At 36.5% G+C, this 19,482-nt stretch overlaps 1 protein-coding gene across 1 annotated transcript in view; it reads right to left on the bottom strand.

Moving 5' to 3' along the window:
• Positions 1-5,544: 5,544 nt before the first annotated feature.
• LOC149076153 (sodium/potassium-transporting ATPase subunit alpha-B-like) overlaps positions 5,545-19,482 on the bottom strand; it is a 50,405-nt gene continuing 36,467 nt past the window's right edge. Inside the window, exons 13-16 of the mRNA XM_089242189.1 lie at positions 17,467-17,618; positions 10,939-11,033; positions 7,676-7,919; positions 5,545-5,748 (exon numbers count right to left, since the gene is read on the bottom strand). Of these exons, the coding sequence (XP_089098315.1) occupies positions 5,545-5,748; positions 7,676-7,919; positions 10,939-11,033; positions 17,467-17,618 (695 nt within the window). The remainder of the gene's footprint in view (positions 5,749-7,675; positions 7,920-10,938; positions 11,034-17,466; positions 17,619-19,482) is intronic.

Raw genomic sequence — 19,482 nt, 5'->3', positions numbered from 1 at the left:
AAAACTAAATTTGAGGTGAATCTGTATAGTCACGTCAAAAATTTAGAAGTTCCACAGAGGAATATGGATGAGGTGCATGTCTGGTTTCGTAGTAGTCATGTCAAACCTAGAAGTTTCACTTGTATCGCGTGAGATTCTCACTTGTATTTTTTTATCATGTTGAAAAGCAGGGTCTGCCTACTCTCAGCGGAGAGACTTTTGCAAATGGGAGTCCTTCTTAAAAATTTTTATCTGTTCCATCGAGGAGAAGGAAAAACAAATGGAACTGAAAACGTCTAGCACACCTAAAACCCGAAACTTCGAATGTCTCGGAATTTAATTTTACCATTGAAATTTTGTCGAGTATAATTTATCTTATACAGTCTAGACTAGACTACAGTCGAAGAGTGATTATGCCCAAAGATGCCGAAAGTACTCGAACATTCAGTCAGAAGAATTCGTTTAATGTGAGTAAGGCTTCGAGAAGCTAATTTCCGGAACAAGAGAATGTTGATTAGAATCTCTCTCTCTGCCAGATTTACAGATTCCGTCACCGACGAATAATTTATAGACAAGTTCTATAGGAATCTTTTATATGAATTTTACTACTGAAATTTTGTGTTGGCAGATAAATTCGCGCATTTATTTAGAGCAAGTGCATGAGAAGACATTAATTTCGAAACTTTTTTCTGTGTTTGTGTTTGGTGCGGATTGTTTTAGTCGTTATGATAATGAGATTCTTCCTACAAGGAATATGAGAAAAAGAATAAATTCTCCTACAACACAATAATTAAGCATCAGAGAACATTTTCATGATCTACAAATCATCATGATTATAAAAATAAAAATAAAACTGTGATCATCGGCTCCTTCCTTTCTACACGCATTCATATATATAATGCTGTTGTTTCCCCAATTTTTTTCGAATTTGAATATCTCAGTGAATATTGCACTTAGAAACATGAAATGCTGGTTGGCATTAGGAGAGGCAGGGGAACAATTTTCTGATTGGGTTTTGGTGCACAGGGTGTCTTTATAAAAAGTTAATTTTTTTATTTTAATAACTAAACAGTCCTTTGTAAAATAAATGACGTATCTGAGTACTAGACGTTGTTTGGAAATTTTTTCTAATTGCAAGTATGATTCTGGAATCAACAGTTTGTCAGTGAAATGCCATACACCCTGTTACCTATGCACTCTGTATATATAGTGCGTCACATAAATCCCTAAATAGGTTGAAAAAAATGCATAAAAATTGAAGGTAATTTTAATGCGGTTTACGAAAAAGTCATTCTCACGGCGTGACAGTGTTTGATTGGTACAGAGAAAAAAAATTCAAGTTTTTGTCGATAGAAGGCACTGCATGAAAGCAAATCACTGGAAATATGCAAATCAGAGTGCTGTAAAATGTAGGGCACACAGTTAACAGCTCATTTCTGGATTTTCCTGCTCTTTACCAAACACCAACTCTGATTACATCGTCATACAGCAATTTACTACCTAATGAGTTGATTCGAAACGAAGACGCCAAAACTTTCCTGTTACTGGCGCTTACTTCCGAGTTTCATCGTGATGTTGACATCTGCGGATGGAACACTATTGGTGAAATTGTTTTGCCTCAGCCACGAATCATCGGCTGAAGTTTTACGAAAGTTTCGGACACAGAAGTGATTGAAGAACGGTTTGGGTCCACAATTCTGAATTTTTTTTTTGGGCTATGCCTTCTATCGACCAAAATTTAAACTAATTTCTTTTCTGTGCCAAAAAAAAAAAAAAAATCCACCTGTATGAGAATAACATTTTCACAAACCACATTTAAAAATACCAATTGCTCCATTTTCATGAATTTTTAAATCATTTACGTTTTATGGTCCACCCTGTATTTTACAAAATAACTGTTTTAGAAACACCAATACAGCATAAGAACTGCTTCCTTTTCACTGATGTTCCCCCTTAGCCTTTTCCATAGTTTACTTTGATTTCTGATTCAACTACTCTACTGCTACAATTAACTGTACATACATCTCGTATAAGCATTCTTCTGGAGAGAGAGAAAAAGAATTTCTCAATTCCGGAAATCAAATGTACAATTTTTTATTCCTTTGGTGCTCTTCGCGAAATATACCATAAACAAGAAAACAGCAGTGGTGTTAAGATATTCGTCTACCGCCGTGAAGATTGCTGTCCCGGGTTCGAACCCAAGAGAGGATGTCGATATTTTCCCTAACGAACTTGCGGCGAGACCACAGATAGACAGCACCTTCGTTTCCAACCCATCTCATTAATGGCAGTAAATTGCAATATAGCGATATGGCCAAAGTTGGTGAAGTAGTGCAAGAATCAGGCACCTCAATTTTCAATAGATGAGGATGCTTCGAAAATGCCAATAAATAGCTGGACTTAGTAAATTTTAATTCTAGGCAAGCGGTTTTAAGTAAGTATTCAACTTGCGTACTGATATTCATACTTTGAATTAAATGAGCAATTTTTTCAATGAATAAAAATAAATAAATATAAAATCTTTAAAAATGTAAAAAAGTAATAATAAATTCTATGCACAGGGTATTGATTTTTTTTTTTTTTTTGGTATCTATTTTTCGAACAAACCATGCGTGTATTCTTGCCCATCTCTCTTAGCATAGAAAAATGTGAAAAGTCCAATACTCTATCTCTGAAACCTCGATATAACGATACTCTGAGGACCAAGAAAAAAATACCGTAGTAGAGAGGCTATCGTTATCAGGGCCATAACTGGACGCTAGGGGCAGCCGAAGCAAGCACGAATTTTGGCACCCCTTCCTTATATTAAAGGAGAGATGAATGGATGAAATCGCCCCCTCGCCCTAGTTCGACGTCCGGGGCACCAGACCCGTCTGCTTCACCAAGTTTGGGCTCTGATTATCATATCGAGAGGTAGCGTTATCATCAGGAGTCGCCAAATCCACGCTGTTGCTGGCATCTCTTTTGAATTGGCGTTGTTAGTACCATCATAAACGCGATTAATAAGAATTTATTCGCAACGAAATTGATTAAACATCAATTAATCAAAACAATTGATTAATTGATCGACACTTTCATTGTGAATAACACCATGGTGGCGTCATCATTGTGTTGTTCCAGCCGGCGGTTGACGCCACTCTGACTTTTTGCCGGTGGGTTTTGTTAGGTTAGGGGGGCTATAGAATGCTACTGGTGGGGATGGGGGCCTTGAATTTGCATTGGCTCTGTGAACATTCGTTCAAAGTTTTTCATAGTGTCAGTTACCTATTTCAAGTCTACCTTACGAGCCCACCGTTTTCTTAAACGATCATTTTTATTTATTTGTTACAATACATATCCACATCCCAATAACCATTTTTTGTTGCAAATAAATAGTTTTTTAGACACGATTTTTTAAAGTTTTTATTTTTATTTTTAAACTTATTAATCACTTAGTTTTACATATCATTTTGTTTTCCTCTTTCAAATTTCATTTGTGAGGAAGTAACTTTTTTAATCTAATCGGTAACAATTTTGTTAGTTTTACACTTTAGTTTTTAAATTTTATATATAATTTCTTAGGATATAACTTTTTACATCCGATTGAAGTAATTTTTTTTCCTTGGCAGTTTCACGTGTGCATTTTTCAAAATTTTTATTTCTTGTTATAGTATAAACAAACACAAATTTTGAAGCTTTGATACCTTATGTTTGATTTTCCCATTGATTATTTCATAGCACAATTTTTGTTATTTTCATTAGCCTCGTCGCATTGTGACTCCACTGCTGGTCCGTGAAGAATATTGAAAAGAAATAATTATGAGCTAGAGGTAAAAGAGCAAAACGTACTGGGGTGGATAAAACCGTAGAATCCTGTTTAAGTTAGGCGTATGAATCGTCACGACAGCTCCCACCAGACACATTACGATTCCGAAATTCATCCTTTTGTTTCTGTTAGAACAAATGAATGATGTCTCTGAGCTTCTGATAATAAAATAATCACTTGATAAATATGATACATAAAATATAATTTTTATATAAAAGAAACTAAATAATGAATTGTTAACTTTTTTGAATTTCATTCATTGCTAAAAACTTTAATTCGGATTTTTATGACCTAATAAAAAAGTAGAATTATGCCATCCCGTCCAATGTTTCTGACGTGATATTACGTCGGTATATCTATGAAATACAAAACACCATGCTTTTCGCTTGCCAAGTGTGTGCGTCGGTTTGAGGTAAGAAAATGTAACCTTGAGAAATTTTTGTAGGAGTAGATAAAAACAGATTGTCCATGTGTGGAAGTATTCCCCCCCCCCTTTTCCTCTTCTGCTTAAGGGGATGTATGTTACAATAATTTCGTAGACTGGGGAATTTGAAACTGACTTGTGCGTTATCAAATTAGAAATAATATCTAGTACAGCGTTTCTCAAACTTTTTAAACCCAATTACCAGTAAACTGTCTGTAGCAGTTCTACTGACCATTATGAATAGTGGGAGTTTAAGACCCGTATTTTACGGGAAATTCATGTGCTTCTGACTGGACCGACTGTTTTTGTCCCGTTCTTTCAACGAAGCTCATTTTAACCTGTTAATGAATATTTATATCACACGTATTTGTCATACTTTGTTTTTTTCGGGGAATTGCATTTCAACTGCAATTTTCAGTATCGGCCTCCCTTGCTCGAGTGGCGTGGTGGTAAGATACCCGTCTACCATAGTGAAGGTAGCTGTCACGGTCCTAGGTTCAAATCCCCAGGGAGGATATAGATAAGATATTCTCCCTAACGAACTTGAGGCGACCACCGATAGCGACTTCATTTCCAACCCATCTCATTAATATCAGTAAATTGCAATACAGCGATATGGCCAGAGGTGGTGTTTGGTGAAGAAGTATCCACCTCAGTTACCTACCATTGTTTATCTTTCAACAATAACTGGTGATTTTTGTGGATTATAGCAACGTATTTTGCCGTATTCGAGATCCACATTTTCCTTAATAAAATGTAATCAAATTTTTACGGGGATTTTTCCGTGCCATATTTTTCTTTTTTACTGTGATTTGCACAGCATCATTGAGCCTTTATTTCAGTAACTTCAGCTTAATTGGCAATTTCATTAAGAATTACATGTTTTGGCAACAATTAACGATATCACATGTACATGAGATCGAAATTTCCCGAGTTTTCCTTGATGAATTATCGTCACACAAAGATATTGAGAGTAGTTTTTCATTTCAACCCAAGAAGATATTACTAATATCAGTTTCACAATCGATAATTTTTCATTCAATTGGAATAAAATTGTCAAGTCTGCCTGCGGACCACCTGTACGATCATCACAGACCAACCACCTCTGGTCCGCTAACCATAGGTTGAGAAACATTGATCTGCCACAATATCCAAATTCATGAAAAATTAATTATATTTTAGGGCTCAAAAATATTGTGGTGGGGGGGGGGGGGTTGCAAACCCAATATTTTTATTAACTTTAACGAGATTGTTTCAAATATTGAGTGGGTTCGGATATGACGTGCCATAAAAATCCGGGTCCTACTAATAACACATGCTTGAAAATCATACAACATTAACGATTGAGTTTCAAATGTAAAGTTAAAGAGATTGTGAGAAGCCTCTGAACTTCTAATTTGCCAGGATACCTCATTCCGTGTTGAAATATGCTGTTGGTGCAGGTCTTGCAAGAGATGACGTAAAGTATGTGCAGCACGACGACGCCAATGAAGTAAGCCGTGTGACTCGTTTGCTCGAGCTCCTTTCTACTGTTATGCGTCTGAAATTGCAATTGTAAAGTGTTTCAGGAAAAAAAGGATGAGAGAAGGTAATATCATGTTTTTAAACACTTTGATTGATGTATGTGTTAGGGTAAATGTGATATAAATCTGGCATAATAACTGGTTACTGCGCATAATACCCAAACGTCCTTGGTAAATATAATAAATACTGAAAAAAATATCAGTTTTTTACCGGTGATTATGCATAATATTTTTAGCGTTGCTGGTATAAACATAATAAATCGCACTAAATTCGTCACATTTTTTGGCTATATAGCATTACCGCAAGTTCGCACTGGTAAATATGATAAAACGGTCCCGTTGTCGTGGTAAGTTCTTAATCTAATTATTTAGATGACAGTACTTATGTGAGACAAAGTTCTGAGAACCGGATATAATGAACTCTGATTATTCGAATTTTTCAGAACATCCCGTAATAAGTCCCTATTTGAGGAATTTTGAAACCGGACATACACACACATACTTCAACATACTGTAACAAACTTCTATTTCCCAAATATTATGGTGATATCACAATGTAATGAACTCTCATTCAACAAATTGTTGGACTGTTCGAATTTTTACTGTTTTTTTTGTACATACAATCAGATCCCAACATAACAAATTCCTATTTAACGAATTCTACAATCGGACCTCGATATAACGAACTCCTATTTAACTAATTTTATGATTGTGCTCCTCTTGAACTCTTACCTAACAAATTTCACGATCGTACCCTGATATTAGGTAGGTATCATTTTGCGAAATCATCATTATGCATATATATTTTAGCATTCATCAAATTTACCAACGCCACTTCGCTATTATGTACAGTTGCTGGTTAAAAAGGGACAAACTTTTTAGAGAGTATTTAGCAAATACTATACTTTTACAATGGCACTTAGCTACTATGCATAATCACCGGTTAAAAAGTTACAATTTTTTCAGTATAGTTGAAGTAATAATTTAATGAAGCGATAATCATCGCTCGTCCAGTATTCCGACGGTTTCAGGAGGGTTTTTTTCGAATAAAAGGCACTCGCAGGAGGGTGCTCAAGAGCCCATGTCCCTCTCCCAAGAAGACCAAAAATTAGAAGAAAAAAATTTAAAGTTTCGGTGAAGAAATTGGAATATCGAAATAATATATATTTTATGTGCTATATTAACCAATTTCTGTTAATTCGAATACTGTACTTTTTAAAGGGCGGTAACTCAAAATTTCTCGGGATGAAAATTTTTGTGTCCCTCCCAAGCTTTCTGCGCTTCCTCCAAAGGTCCATACTGCGTACGCACCTGCTTCGAAACGGTATAAAGGGGGGAGAAACTGCATGTCTCTCTCTCTCTGTACGTAAAATTTTATATTATTTTTAAAAATGGGGTTTTCAATTAACTTCCAGTAATCCGGTGATTTCGGTAATCCGACATACCCTATTCTGTGCTAGATTAGCAAGAGACTACTGTTTTTATCAAATTCACCAACGACGCTTTGGTGTTATTCAAGATCCCCGATTGAAAAGAGATAAATTTTTTGGTATTTATAAAATTTACCAGCGACACTCACAGCTACTATACATAATCACAGGCAAAAAAAGTGAATTCTAATGTTCACCAACGACACTTGGATATGATTCATGATCAGCGGTGCAAAAGTGACAATTCTATTAGTATTTATAAAATTCACCAACGACGCTTGGGTATTATGCATGATCACCAGTAAAAACGACAAATGTTTTAGTATTTATGAAATTTACCAACGAGAAAAGGCGTAATCGCAGGTAAAAAAGCGACAATTTTACATATTAATGTTTATCAAATTCATCAACAACCCTCAAGTATTACGTCACGATCACCGGTAAAAGTGCTGAATTTAACAAACTTGCTGAGGCGACTGGTTATTACGCATAATAACTTATTTATCACATTTACCTTAACGTATGCACTAATATCAGTGTTTCTGGTTACACGCACAGATAAACTGATGGTATCTATATTCACCCATTCTTGTCCATATGAATCTCTGAGGTCGTTGATGCTGGGACTTTCCCATGCTTCCCGCAGACCAATCAAGTCTGTGAAATGAAAACCGTTGCTCGCCATGACGACGATGTAGCCGAAGAAACCCGATACGGCTTCCATTGCTCCAGAAATCAGGTACGACTTGGTGATTGATCTGGTCGAATAGACACGTGTTAAAATACGTTTACATTCATCACCATGTTCTTATAGTCAAATCGCATCGGTAATTACGTATTTTGAATAGTATTCGGGGGGGGGGACTACAGTTTCTCACAACTATGGCTTTGTTTTACTCATTTGTAACGAACTCGGTTGTAACAACACCTTGGTTACAGCGCCACCATTAGGAGTGTGAAAAAGGTGTGGTCGTCTCTGGCCCGTGCATATTGGGGAGGGAGTCGGCTTTCACAATAATAAAAATTTCTACGAAGGTTTTTAACAACTGGCTGTTGCGAAGATGAATTTTGGAAAGAGAGAAAATTCAACTGCCTTTTTGCGGGGAATCGAACCTACGTCCTTTCAGTTTCCGGGTGAACGCACTAGACTACATTGACAACGAGTCTCTCAATCTTTGCTTGGAGCTCGTATGCACTGAAAGGGAACCGTACATGGACGGCCAAGCTCACAACTACTGACGCTGCCACCAGATGGCGGCTTAGGGCGACCTTCGTATGTATTGCGGAGGGTGACGTCATCCTTTCATAAAAATTTCTGTAATAAACTCTCCATTTTCACTTAGAAAAAAAATAATTGTTTCTTTAATAATTTCTGAATTTTCAACAATTATGCTGGAATTCTGAACTATCATCATTTTTGAAATTGCGCATTATCATCAATTATGCGAAATCATTAACTTTATGTATTCTGAATTTTTCCTAAATTCTGCATTTTTTCATCTACAAAGAAATAATTCTGGAATTATTTTTCTCATAAATTATGAATTTCCACAAATTCTGGGATTATTTTTGTTATTTATTCTGAATTTTTATCAATTCTGAGGAATTATTGATTTTATTTATTTTGAATTCTCATCAATTTTTTGAAACTATTTCTATCTATTCTTAATTTTCACTGATGCTGGAGCTATTCTTTCACTTATTCTGAATTGTCTTGGGTATGCTGAACAATTTTCCAGCACGGCCCAGGTCTTTGACCACCTGCTTATATCTCTTCGTTGAGAGACAGAGCTGAGGGCCATGTTCTTGTTAGGAGGAGGAGGAGGGTGTTCTTTCTTTGGAACTACCCATACAAATTATTTTTCATGATTTCGATTCATCGATTCAGAATTTTCATTACTTCTCAGAGAAATTCTTCCATAAGGTCATAATTTTAATAGGTTTTGTAATTATTTGTTTCATCAATTTAAAATTTTTCTTCAGTCCGAAATTTAATTTTTTTTTTGAATTTGCATTTAATCGTGTTTATATATTTTTAATCGATATTTTTTTCAGCATTCTTGTATATTTCGTGATAATGCATGAATATTTGAATGCCGATTCCCCTCTCCCGCAGAATTCCATAAAATCAAGGCTAAGGGCAGCCCAGGAATTATTAAGACGCCTCTGGAACCCACTATTATTTTCGCACTGAACCCCGCGTCTGGTAAGAGCGGCACTGCCTGGTTATAACGTTAATAATTTGAGGTTCCCATGGAGAATAATGTTAATGAATCTTGCTTACGTCATCGAAAATGCAACGACCTCGTATATAATTTTTTTATAGTTATTCCGTAATATTTATCATAATTAGGGTGACACGCATTCGGAGGGTTTCGTAATTTTGCTTCCGTGACTTATTTTTTTATAAATGTGTCCCGTCCTTCAATGAAGCGTATCTTAATTCGTAACACTTACCAAATTCGGGGATGGAGATAATTCGCATAATTTATTAATTATATCATGGTAGTTATGAGTAAATACGAATATTTATCTCAAGCAACTGCCATGTTTTAAATTTATTTTTTCCATGAAATACGTTTTAAATCATTAGAGACTTACTGTATGTAGCACTGCATTTCTCGCCTTTAGCTATTTACATGGAATAATTGGCAATTTCGTCAAAAATTGGCATAAATTTTAGCGCGAACTAGCCATATCTCGGGTTTATGATCTCAATTTACCGTATATTTCTCGATCGAATATGGCCAGCCTGATCATAACAAAACAGCGCAACGCGTACTCTAGCTCGTAACCATTACTAAAATGGATGAAGATAATTTGTAAAAGTTATATCATGGGAATTATAACTGTAAATATGAATAATTATCTCTCATAAAATACTCATTCTCGAATTTCTTTTTTTCCGTAAAACACATTTCAAATTACTGCAGACTTGTTGTATGTAGCACTGCATTTCTCGCCAAGAGTTATTTATAAGGAATAATTGGCAATTTTGCCGTCCCGCCGCTCTGTCTCAATGAAGAGATTTTAGCAGGTGGTCGAAGAAGACCTGTGTCATGCCGGAAGTTGTGCATATATGTGTTGCCTAACGTGAAGTCTGTTTGTGTGTAATTCTTGTTATGTCTAGTATGTGTTTTTTTTTTTTCAAATCGAGCACTACTCCGATCTATCACCATGTGCAATTTACTACCGAGTGAGTTGTGCCAGAAGTGTGAGTGGGTGTACTCAACAATCTGATTGCGTATATAGTGTTGTGTGTGGTTTTTCACTACTGCCATCTATATTTCAGAAGTGAAGTGAGTGAGGTGTTATGATTGAATATTTTTAAAATTTTAAACTCGTTGCTCTCTGTGGCGAGACTTTTCAATGGGGCGATCTGTAGGCATTCGCACCTCGAAGTTTGGGAACCATAGAAAACCAACTTCACCCGTCCGCACTGTGACAACGGCGGAATTCGAACCCGGTTACTATGACCACTCGACCACCACAGCGGCTCATGCGATAACAAGCGATGCCCCGTATTTATTATCCAGACTTTCCGTATTTTACTTAATAAATTATGGTCAGCCTAATCACAATAAAACAACAACCTTATGCATACTATTGGATTGGATCTGATTATATTTTAAAACTTGAAGAGTTTTAAAACCGTCAACTTTGGGTGTGACACCTCAGTTATAACGACAATATTTCGCGAAGTCTTCGATGTCGTTAAAACCGAGTTTAATTGTGTACTTATTCATAAAACAAGCTCAAATTTCATATGCTATTTACCCCCAGCGTATTAGTTCATTGTCAGCCCTGCTGATTGGTTTCCTATTCATTGCATGCTCCTCCGGTTCTTCATAAGCCAAGGAGATTGCTAGTACCTGTGATGGAAAAGAGTTTTCATGAACGAATTCTAGAAAAGTATTCAGTAGTTAAAACAATGAATGACAAAATAGTAGATCTCGCTACATGCATTGTGGTCGTGACCATACAATGAACAAGTGGGGAAAACAACTTCTTAACACCTTAACGATCAGCAACGCAAATGAAACAAATACATCCTCTCTCCAGCTCTCCCTGTTTCCCTTATTCCTTTTCCTCATTATCGCCAAGCTTCATTATAACCCTAATGAACGGAAGTATTTTTATCCCCTCCCTGTTTTTTCTATACTCCTGTTTACGGATTCGCCTCCCCCCCCCTTCCCGATATATAGTGCACGTTTTTACTGCAGAATGTCCTGTAAGTTCTAATGCTGCCTTTATGTCATCAACCGTTTGTCGTAGAGGCATGATTCAAGTTTAAGAAATGCTCGAAATGCGTTAAAAAGTTACCCTGTACTAGTTTTGAGAGTAGAAATACAGTGTGACACAAAATAAAGTAAAAAAAATCTAAATTTTTAAACTACCACCTGTCCTCTAACTTCTAATCAGAAAGTTGTTGCCCTGTGTCTTTTGAGCCCTCTATCCCCCCCCCTCCACAAAGAATCCCTTATCTTCTACAGCAATATTCACTCGTAAAATTTCAATTCAGAAAGTGAGAAAATCTTTGAAAGGTGCGTTCTCTGTTAGTTTATGCGTTTCTTTCCCAACTTTTCTCCGATTTTTTAATTCAAATATCTCAAAAAAATTGCAGTGAAAAAAAAGGATTTTTTTTTCGTTGGCTCAGAAATAAACAGGACAACACTTTTCTGATTGGAAGTTAGAGGACAGGGAAGAAGACTGTATAAAAATATAGATTTTTATTTTGTAACACACTGTATTTTCACTCTCAAAACTGGTACAGGGTAACTTTTGAACGCCTGCTGAGCATTTTTTAAATTGCAATCGTACCTCTACGACGGATGTTTTAGAAGATAAAGGTCGCATTAGCACTTATAGAACACCCTATATATATATGAGAGAGAGAAAGAAAACACAAATGAGGAGGGTGAAGGCTAATCACGAAAGGGAAACTACCGCACTCATAAGCACTTCTAACATACGAACAAAAGGACAGGTTTTGAGATTTATTGCCGATGCTTTTTTCAAATATAGCTCGTCCAAAATTGCTGCAAATAGGTTCCTATATGATTAAAAAAATCAAGAATCTGAAAAAAAGATTTTCCAGACGGGGAAAACGCCCTAAGTGAGAACTTAACACCACTTTTGCCTGCCACAAACAGATTGTTATAAAAAAAAAAAAATCTAAGTAACTTTCATACAAATTTTTTGTAAGAAACGATCATTTCTGAGAAATAAAAACTGTAATGAGTATCATATATAACTTGTTTTATCACAAAAATTAGAACTTCGCCTGGTTTTAATTTATACAAAAAAATTTACACTCTTTTAAAACAAATAAAGTTGTAATTGGTCGACGTGTTTCATCAGGACCTCGTGGTCAGAAATCACAAAAATTAGTCGTTGAAGGGGTGATGTTTATGTTTGGTCATCCGGTGAGTCATCATCACCCCTTCAACGTCTCATTTGTGTGATTTCTGACCACGAGGTCCTGATGACGGTTTCTCCATTGTAGAGCCGAAACACGTCGAACAATTTAAACTTTATTTCTCGTAAAAGCGTGTATATGTTTTGTATAAATAACTTGTTTTGTCAAAAAAAACACTTCAATTTGTGATGATTTTTCCAATATTAAATTTTCGGAAATTTTATTATTGGATCTGGAAATATTCTGCGTCTAGCCCATAGACAGAATTAATTTGTATTAAAAAATTTTTGTTTGTACACAATACAAATTTGTGAAAGAAACACAAATACAAATTTGTGTTTCTTTTTCTATTTTCCTTATTTTACACATGGTAAATGAAGTTGACCTTAATCCTAATTCATAATTATTTTAATCGAGTAAATTTGTTGTTTTTCGCGCAGTCCTCTTGACTTAGTATTCTTATTTCAAGGGAAAAAAATATATTGGACTTGTATTGTTTAAATTTTTAAAGTCTAAGAAGAAAATATATTGAGACCGTATCTTTGATCCAAACAATATGTGCTGATGATAATGAAAACGTAAAATAATTTTACGGTGTCGCGCCTTGTTCAAAGATCTGTCAACTCGGTCTGATGGAAGTTCTGATAAATAATGCAACTTTTAAAATAGCCTACTAGAGAAGGGCAAAAGGGAAGTGATGAAGTAGTCTCCGGCTTCTTCCAGTTTCAATTTGCGAAAACTTCCCAGGGGCGTACTTTGTGGAAATAAAATAAAAGAAACGAAAAGAGAGGAAAAATAACACTCAAGCTGATCGATCGGAAACTTCGAGAACTTTTTAAGGATAGTTCAGGAACTGCTCTTCTCTCCGGGGGTAAACAAACACTATGAAAATAAGTTCAGCGAGGGTATAGTGTTAAAGATGAAACTGTAAACAGTCTCGCTCATTCTCCAATGTGAAAAAAAAAATGCTATGGTGCTATATTCACGTTGAAATGATCACATATTTTTTTACATGTTCAGTCTAGCATGTAAATTTTTGGAGATTTGTCCAGCCCTGTCCTTGCCTTGTCCAGCCCTTGGATATTTGAGAGCCACATGTGGCCCGCTGGCTATGCGTTGAAAATCTCTACTGTATAGCCTTTGCTCGCGTCATACTTTACGGGGCACAGGGTGCATCGCGAAGTCGTTTTATCCTGAAATAACTGAATAATCGTTGATCATATAAGCATACTTCCAGTGGGGAAAAATGTACCCCAATAACCTGTTGAACGTCATTAATATTGTAAGGGATTAGATAGTTATAAAAATAAAAAATATTTTTTTTTTTGGCCACTTTGTGCCCAAAAACCTAATTAGAAAGTTGTTGCTCTATCTCTCCTGAGGCAAACTAAAAAATTCTACATTTCCAAATGCATGGATTTCCATTCCTTACATTTCCATTCGCTGAGGTATTTGAATTAAAATATCAAAAGTGTGCGAAGGAACACGGCACATGAAGCGTATAATGCAATTGTCTGTCAGTTGATGCAGTTTTTTCTTTCATCTTCAGTGATTTTCGAATATCTCAGCGAATATTGCACTTAGAAACTTTGACTTTTGTTCAGGGCTCAGGCGAGACAGGACAACAGATTTCTAATTGGGGTTTTCTAGGACAGGGTGGCCAAACGAAAAGTTATTTTTTTGTTTTAATAACTATAGAAATTCTTGCAATATAAATGACGTATTTGAGGTCTCCAAGTTATTCGGATACCTTTTTCCAATTTTGAGTACAGTGGAATCTGCCCTAATGGACAATCCACGTTAACGGACACTTTTCTGATCCCAGTTCTCGTTGAAAAGGGCTTTAATGTATTTCACTCCCCATTAGTGGACATTCCCGATAACGGGCAGTATAAAATCAGGCGAATTCAATTTTTGTTTTCCAAACTCTCCATTTATTTATTCTTGGTCATAAACCGAGAATTTATGATATTCGACTAAGATTATGTTTATTCCCATGCTCGTATAGCTGAGAAAATAATAAATCATTAATTAATTATTTAATTAACTGAATATAACTGTGGTCCAGGAGGATGGATTAAATGTAGTGACATTTAATCAAACTATCGAAACGATTGGTGATTATCAACAACCAACGGTGAACCAGTTTCACACAGTAGCATATTCATTTTAACATTAAAAATGTGTACAAACCAACTGTGCGACCGAAGTCAAGAATAGTACAAATGTGAAAGTCGTATAAACGAGGTTTCACTGTATATCGTACCACCCCATTAGCAGACACTTCCCGTTAAAAGATTTTTGGTCCCATCGGTATCCGTTATCGAAAGGTTCTAGGGACTTTCCTATATCCACCCTGTATATTATTCTACAAATGAGTGAAGTAACATCTGATAGTACTGACACTAACATTTTCATTCATTTTTCATATTTTTCTCATTTTATTCAGGGCTTGAATACAGATAAATACTTTATTAGAAAAATTCCGAATTTGCGAAATATATTGAAATATAAATCCACAGGATCAAAGGACTTGGATAAGGGTATATTTCACAGTGACGACAAAGGCAAGCTAACGATTGCGGATGTTATGAAATAACCGGTTGCATAAAAAATTTCCTCATCAAAAATTATTGACTGGAAACAAGGACGACGACTAATTATTTTTTACATAATTCCGAATAACTCCGGAGATCGAACTTTGTAATATTCGTAGAAGTTGCGAGATCACGAGTAGAAAGGCAAAAAAATAAGAAAACTACTGATGGAAATTATGTAGAAGAGAAAAAAAAAAAATTTCTAAATAAGGACAGCTAATAGCGAATTCGCAATTCCCCCAATGAATTCCTCTCTCTTATATCTGTCAGGTCTTGGCAATATCGACGGATTATCCACTAATTGCTTCGGAAGCGACGAATCGATCAAATGCGTTCGGATGTTCATCAGAAGGTGTTAGCAGAGGGAACGTTAATTTAATTGGCCATTGCCAATCCTATTTACTGAAATTATAGGAGAAGAAAAAAAAAAAACGTTTTTATACATTAAGAAATGTTCAGCATTCAGTACCACGTTTGACTACTACTGAAATGATCGTGAAATCCTCATGGGATTCGATACTGGAGATTAGCTATTTAGATAATTATTTCCTTAAGTCTTCCCGAGCGTTTTAATAGCTTCAATTCCTCTTAAAATGAATATTTTTGTTTTTGTCAAATGTCAAGAAATTGTTTTTCTAGAACAGACTTCTTGAACCTAAAGGATCAGAGTAAAAAGCCTGAAACAATTCGATGAACCACTTGTGTCCCGTATTACGGGATATTCCTGTCTTTTTAGTTGCTCCGAATTTATATGCGTGCCGTTTTTTCCACGGTGTTTAATTGGATTTGCAATGTTTACTGACATACAGTGAATAAGTGGCGTTTTCATAACTTATTATGATAATTTTATGACTATAAATACAAATACTCATGAATTTCTCTGTGATTTCAATTACAGTTGGGGATTTTGCCGATTCTTGGCAATGTTTTCGAACACAATTACAGACGTCCCGTTTTTTTTTTGTGGCACTTAAGATTCCGGTTCCTCTAATTTTTTTCTGATACAATTTTGTTCATTGTGATTTCAAACACAGCTCTTTATTTTCACACTTTCACCCATTTTATCAGTAATTGGAGAATTTTTCGTATTGTTGTTTGATGAAAATTGCATTTTTTGGCTATAGTGATTATAGTGTTTAGGATCGAAATTTTCAGCATTTTCTTTCATGAGCTGAGGTATTTTGAACATAAGTATAAAGGTACAGTTTTTATTTGAACCTATATGGATTATGGATAAGACTGATTCAACATCGAGGAGCCGAAACCACTAAAGCTAAAAATTTGAAATTTTGTCAGTAGTTCCATTTCAGATGCAAAGACTCAGTAAAAAGGGATTTTTCAAAATGACACTCCTGAAGGGGTCGTGAGGGGAAATCAAGCCGAACCGAGACTGCTGAAGCTATAAATGTATACGAAATTCGGTCAGTATTTTTATTTTGTAATGTAGAGACTCAATCAGGAATTTTTCAACATCAACCTTCTGGGGGGTGGGGTGGGTGGTTCAAAAGATATATGGAGCAATCATCGCTAAGCTTAAATCGCTGAAGCCATAAATATGAAATTCAGTCTCATATTATATTTTATAATGCCGTTACTCACTAAGACGGGATTTCTCAAAATTCAACCCCTAAGGGGAGGAATGAAGCGCTCAAACACTATGTGGGGGAATCATCGTCGAGTAATTTTCCGATTACCGAATCCACGCGAGCGAAGCCGTGGGGTAACAGCTAGTTACTAATACAGGGTGTCCCACCAAGACCGCCCAAACTCTGCACAGCCAGATACTTCGCTTGGAACACATAAAAAAATTGCCCAAAGAACTGTACTTGCAAGACCCATAGTTTTCGAGAAAAATGTGAAAGAAAAGTATGACGTCATATCCGGTGCTATATCAAACGGCGGCCTGATGTCATTCCACGGCGCGTGCGTGCATGCTTCGATATGCTTGGTGGACATTTTGAACATCTTTCCATGTAAACATATGCAAATACCGATGTTCATGTTTCCAATAAAGTAATCTTTCCCTTGCACCGGATATGACGTCATACTTTCCTTTTGCGTATTTCTCGAAACTACGGGTCGTACGGGTATAGTTCTTTGGGCATTTTATTTGTATTCCAAGCGAGGAATACGGCTGTGTAGAGTTTGGGTGGTCCCGTATGACTTTACAACATGCAAGTAATATTTTATTCAATTAGAATTGAACTGTTAAGGCTGCTTGAGGACCGAGCGAACCATAGGTTGAGAAAAGCTGTTCCAGTACATATCGAATATATAGTGTAGACTTACCAAACTTATCAGATCTATGTAGAGGATTTTCAGAGGACCAAGAGGAAGTGGAATATCAAATATTATGTACGCGCAGAATGGAATAACTTCGGGTAGAGTTTTGGTGAGCGTATACGTTATGCACTTCTTTAGGTTCTGGAATACCAGCCTACCTGTGAGAAAGAATGAAATAGAATCTGACCGATGACAATCAATCTATATGCTCATTGAACAGATTTATACAGGATGTAACTAAACTCCGCCACATCGGCGACGAATAGCATTCTACTGATATCCGTCAGAAACTGTAAGGTCAGAACTGTAAGGGATGACAGAACTCACCAAAACAAATAACTTTCACCATAAAATGTGGAGTCCGAAAGCAAGCGGTGAGCCGCGAGAGGGCGCTTTCCCTGAAGTGAATGAAACGTCGCCGTCAGAGATCCCAAAAAATACTCAAGTGAGTGACCACCAGCTGCAATACAGCCGCCACATCGGCGACGAATAGCATTCAACTGATATCCGTCACCGATGTGACGCCTGTATTGCAGCTGGTGGTCACTCATTTTTGTAAAGTTTTCGATAATAAAGATTATTTATCCTTTATTTTTTTTAGTCGTCTTTAACTCCATTTTCACCACGTAAGCGCCCTCTCATGGCTCACCGCTTGCTTTCCGGCCCCACATTTTATAGTGAAAGTTATTTGTTTTGGCGAGTTCTATCTCCCCCTGCAGTTCTGACCATCAGTTTAGTTACATCCTGTATAAGTTCAGTAAAACCTCTATTATCCGGTGTCATGGTGGGGAAGGAGATCACGGATAACCGAAAACCGCGGTTGAGCATCTGGGAGTAAAATAAAACTTGTTACATATGACTAATCACCGAATAATTCAAACAAAATGCATGTTTTATTCATTTTTGGTTAATAATGATTATAAATAAAACAGTAAAAAATAAATATTTAGTGTATATATATATATCATGTTATTCATTTCAAATAGTCAAAATTCAAATTAAGAAAAGTGAATAAGCCCCTATACATAATATTACACTCATGTCCATAAATTAAGGATAATGCCAGCTCCGGCAAATAAAGATTCAGAAACAAAACAAACGTTACTTATTCATAAAGCCCATTTATTAAACAAAAGATAAAGAACAAAAACGATGGTGTATGTATGATGCCATTCATAAAAACTACGATTTTTGCTCCCTGGAGCAATTGTAAAAAATATTTCCTTTACAAAAACTTACTATTACATGGTTAGTATGATGGTTAATACATTGTATGTCTCCCATGCGATGAAATACAGTCCGTACAACGCCTAGGCATGCTGAGTATCAAATTATCGATCTGATCTTGGGGAAGATCACTTCACTCAGCAAGCAATGCTCTCCGAAGTTCCGGTACACATGTAGGAGGTGGTTGACGGGCTGCAACTCGTCGGCCAAGCATGTCCGACACATGCTCTATCGGATTCAAGTCAGGTGAGAATGCTGGCCATTCCATACGGGTTATATCCTCAGATTCAAGGCATTCGTCTACAATGTTTCCTCGGTGAGGACGGGCGTTGTCATACATAAACACAAATTCTGCGCCCATGGCACCCCTAAACAAACGTGCATGTTGTTCCAGAATGATGTCCCGATAAATTTGGGCTTTCATGGTTCCGGTTTGAACATGCAGATCTGTTCTGGAACCCAGTATAATTCCACCCCAAACGAGCAATGCTGCACCACCGTAACGGTGTCGTTCAATGATGTTGTCTTGGTGTTAACGGATACCTGGCGTTCTCCATATGAAAGCCCGACGTGAATCAGACTGCAAGCTAAACCTGGACTCGCCGGAAAACATCACACAAGCCCACTGTGACGATGTCCACATTGCATGTTCTCTACTCCAGGCTAATCGTTGCAGACAGTGAGTTGCCGTGAGCGGAACACATCTGACAGGCCTGCGAGCATATAGACCAATATCTCCCAAACGTCTGTACACGGTTTGCCTTGAAACTGTGGTACCCGTGGCTGCAGATAGCT

The sequence above is a fragment of the Pholcus phalangioides genome, unplaced genomic scaffold (assembly GCF_987345545.1).
Source record: "Pholcus phalangioides strain wild (caught in Gottingen) unplaced genomic scaffold, Ppha-v1.0 ptg000015l_1, whole genome shotgun sequence".
In the NCBI taxonomy this organism is placed as follows: Eukaryota; Metazoa; Arthropoda; class Arachnida; order Araneae; family Pholcidae; genus Pholcus; species Pholcus phalangioides.
Note: the sequence above shows the minus strand (reverse complement) of the source record. Positions and strands in the feature narration are given on the sequence as shown.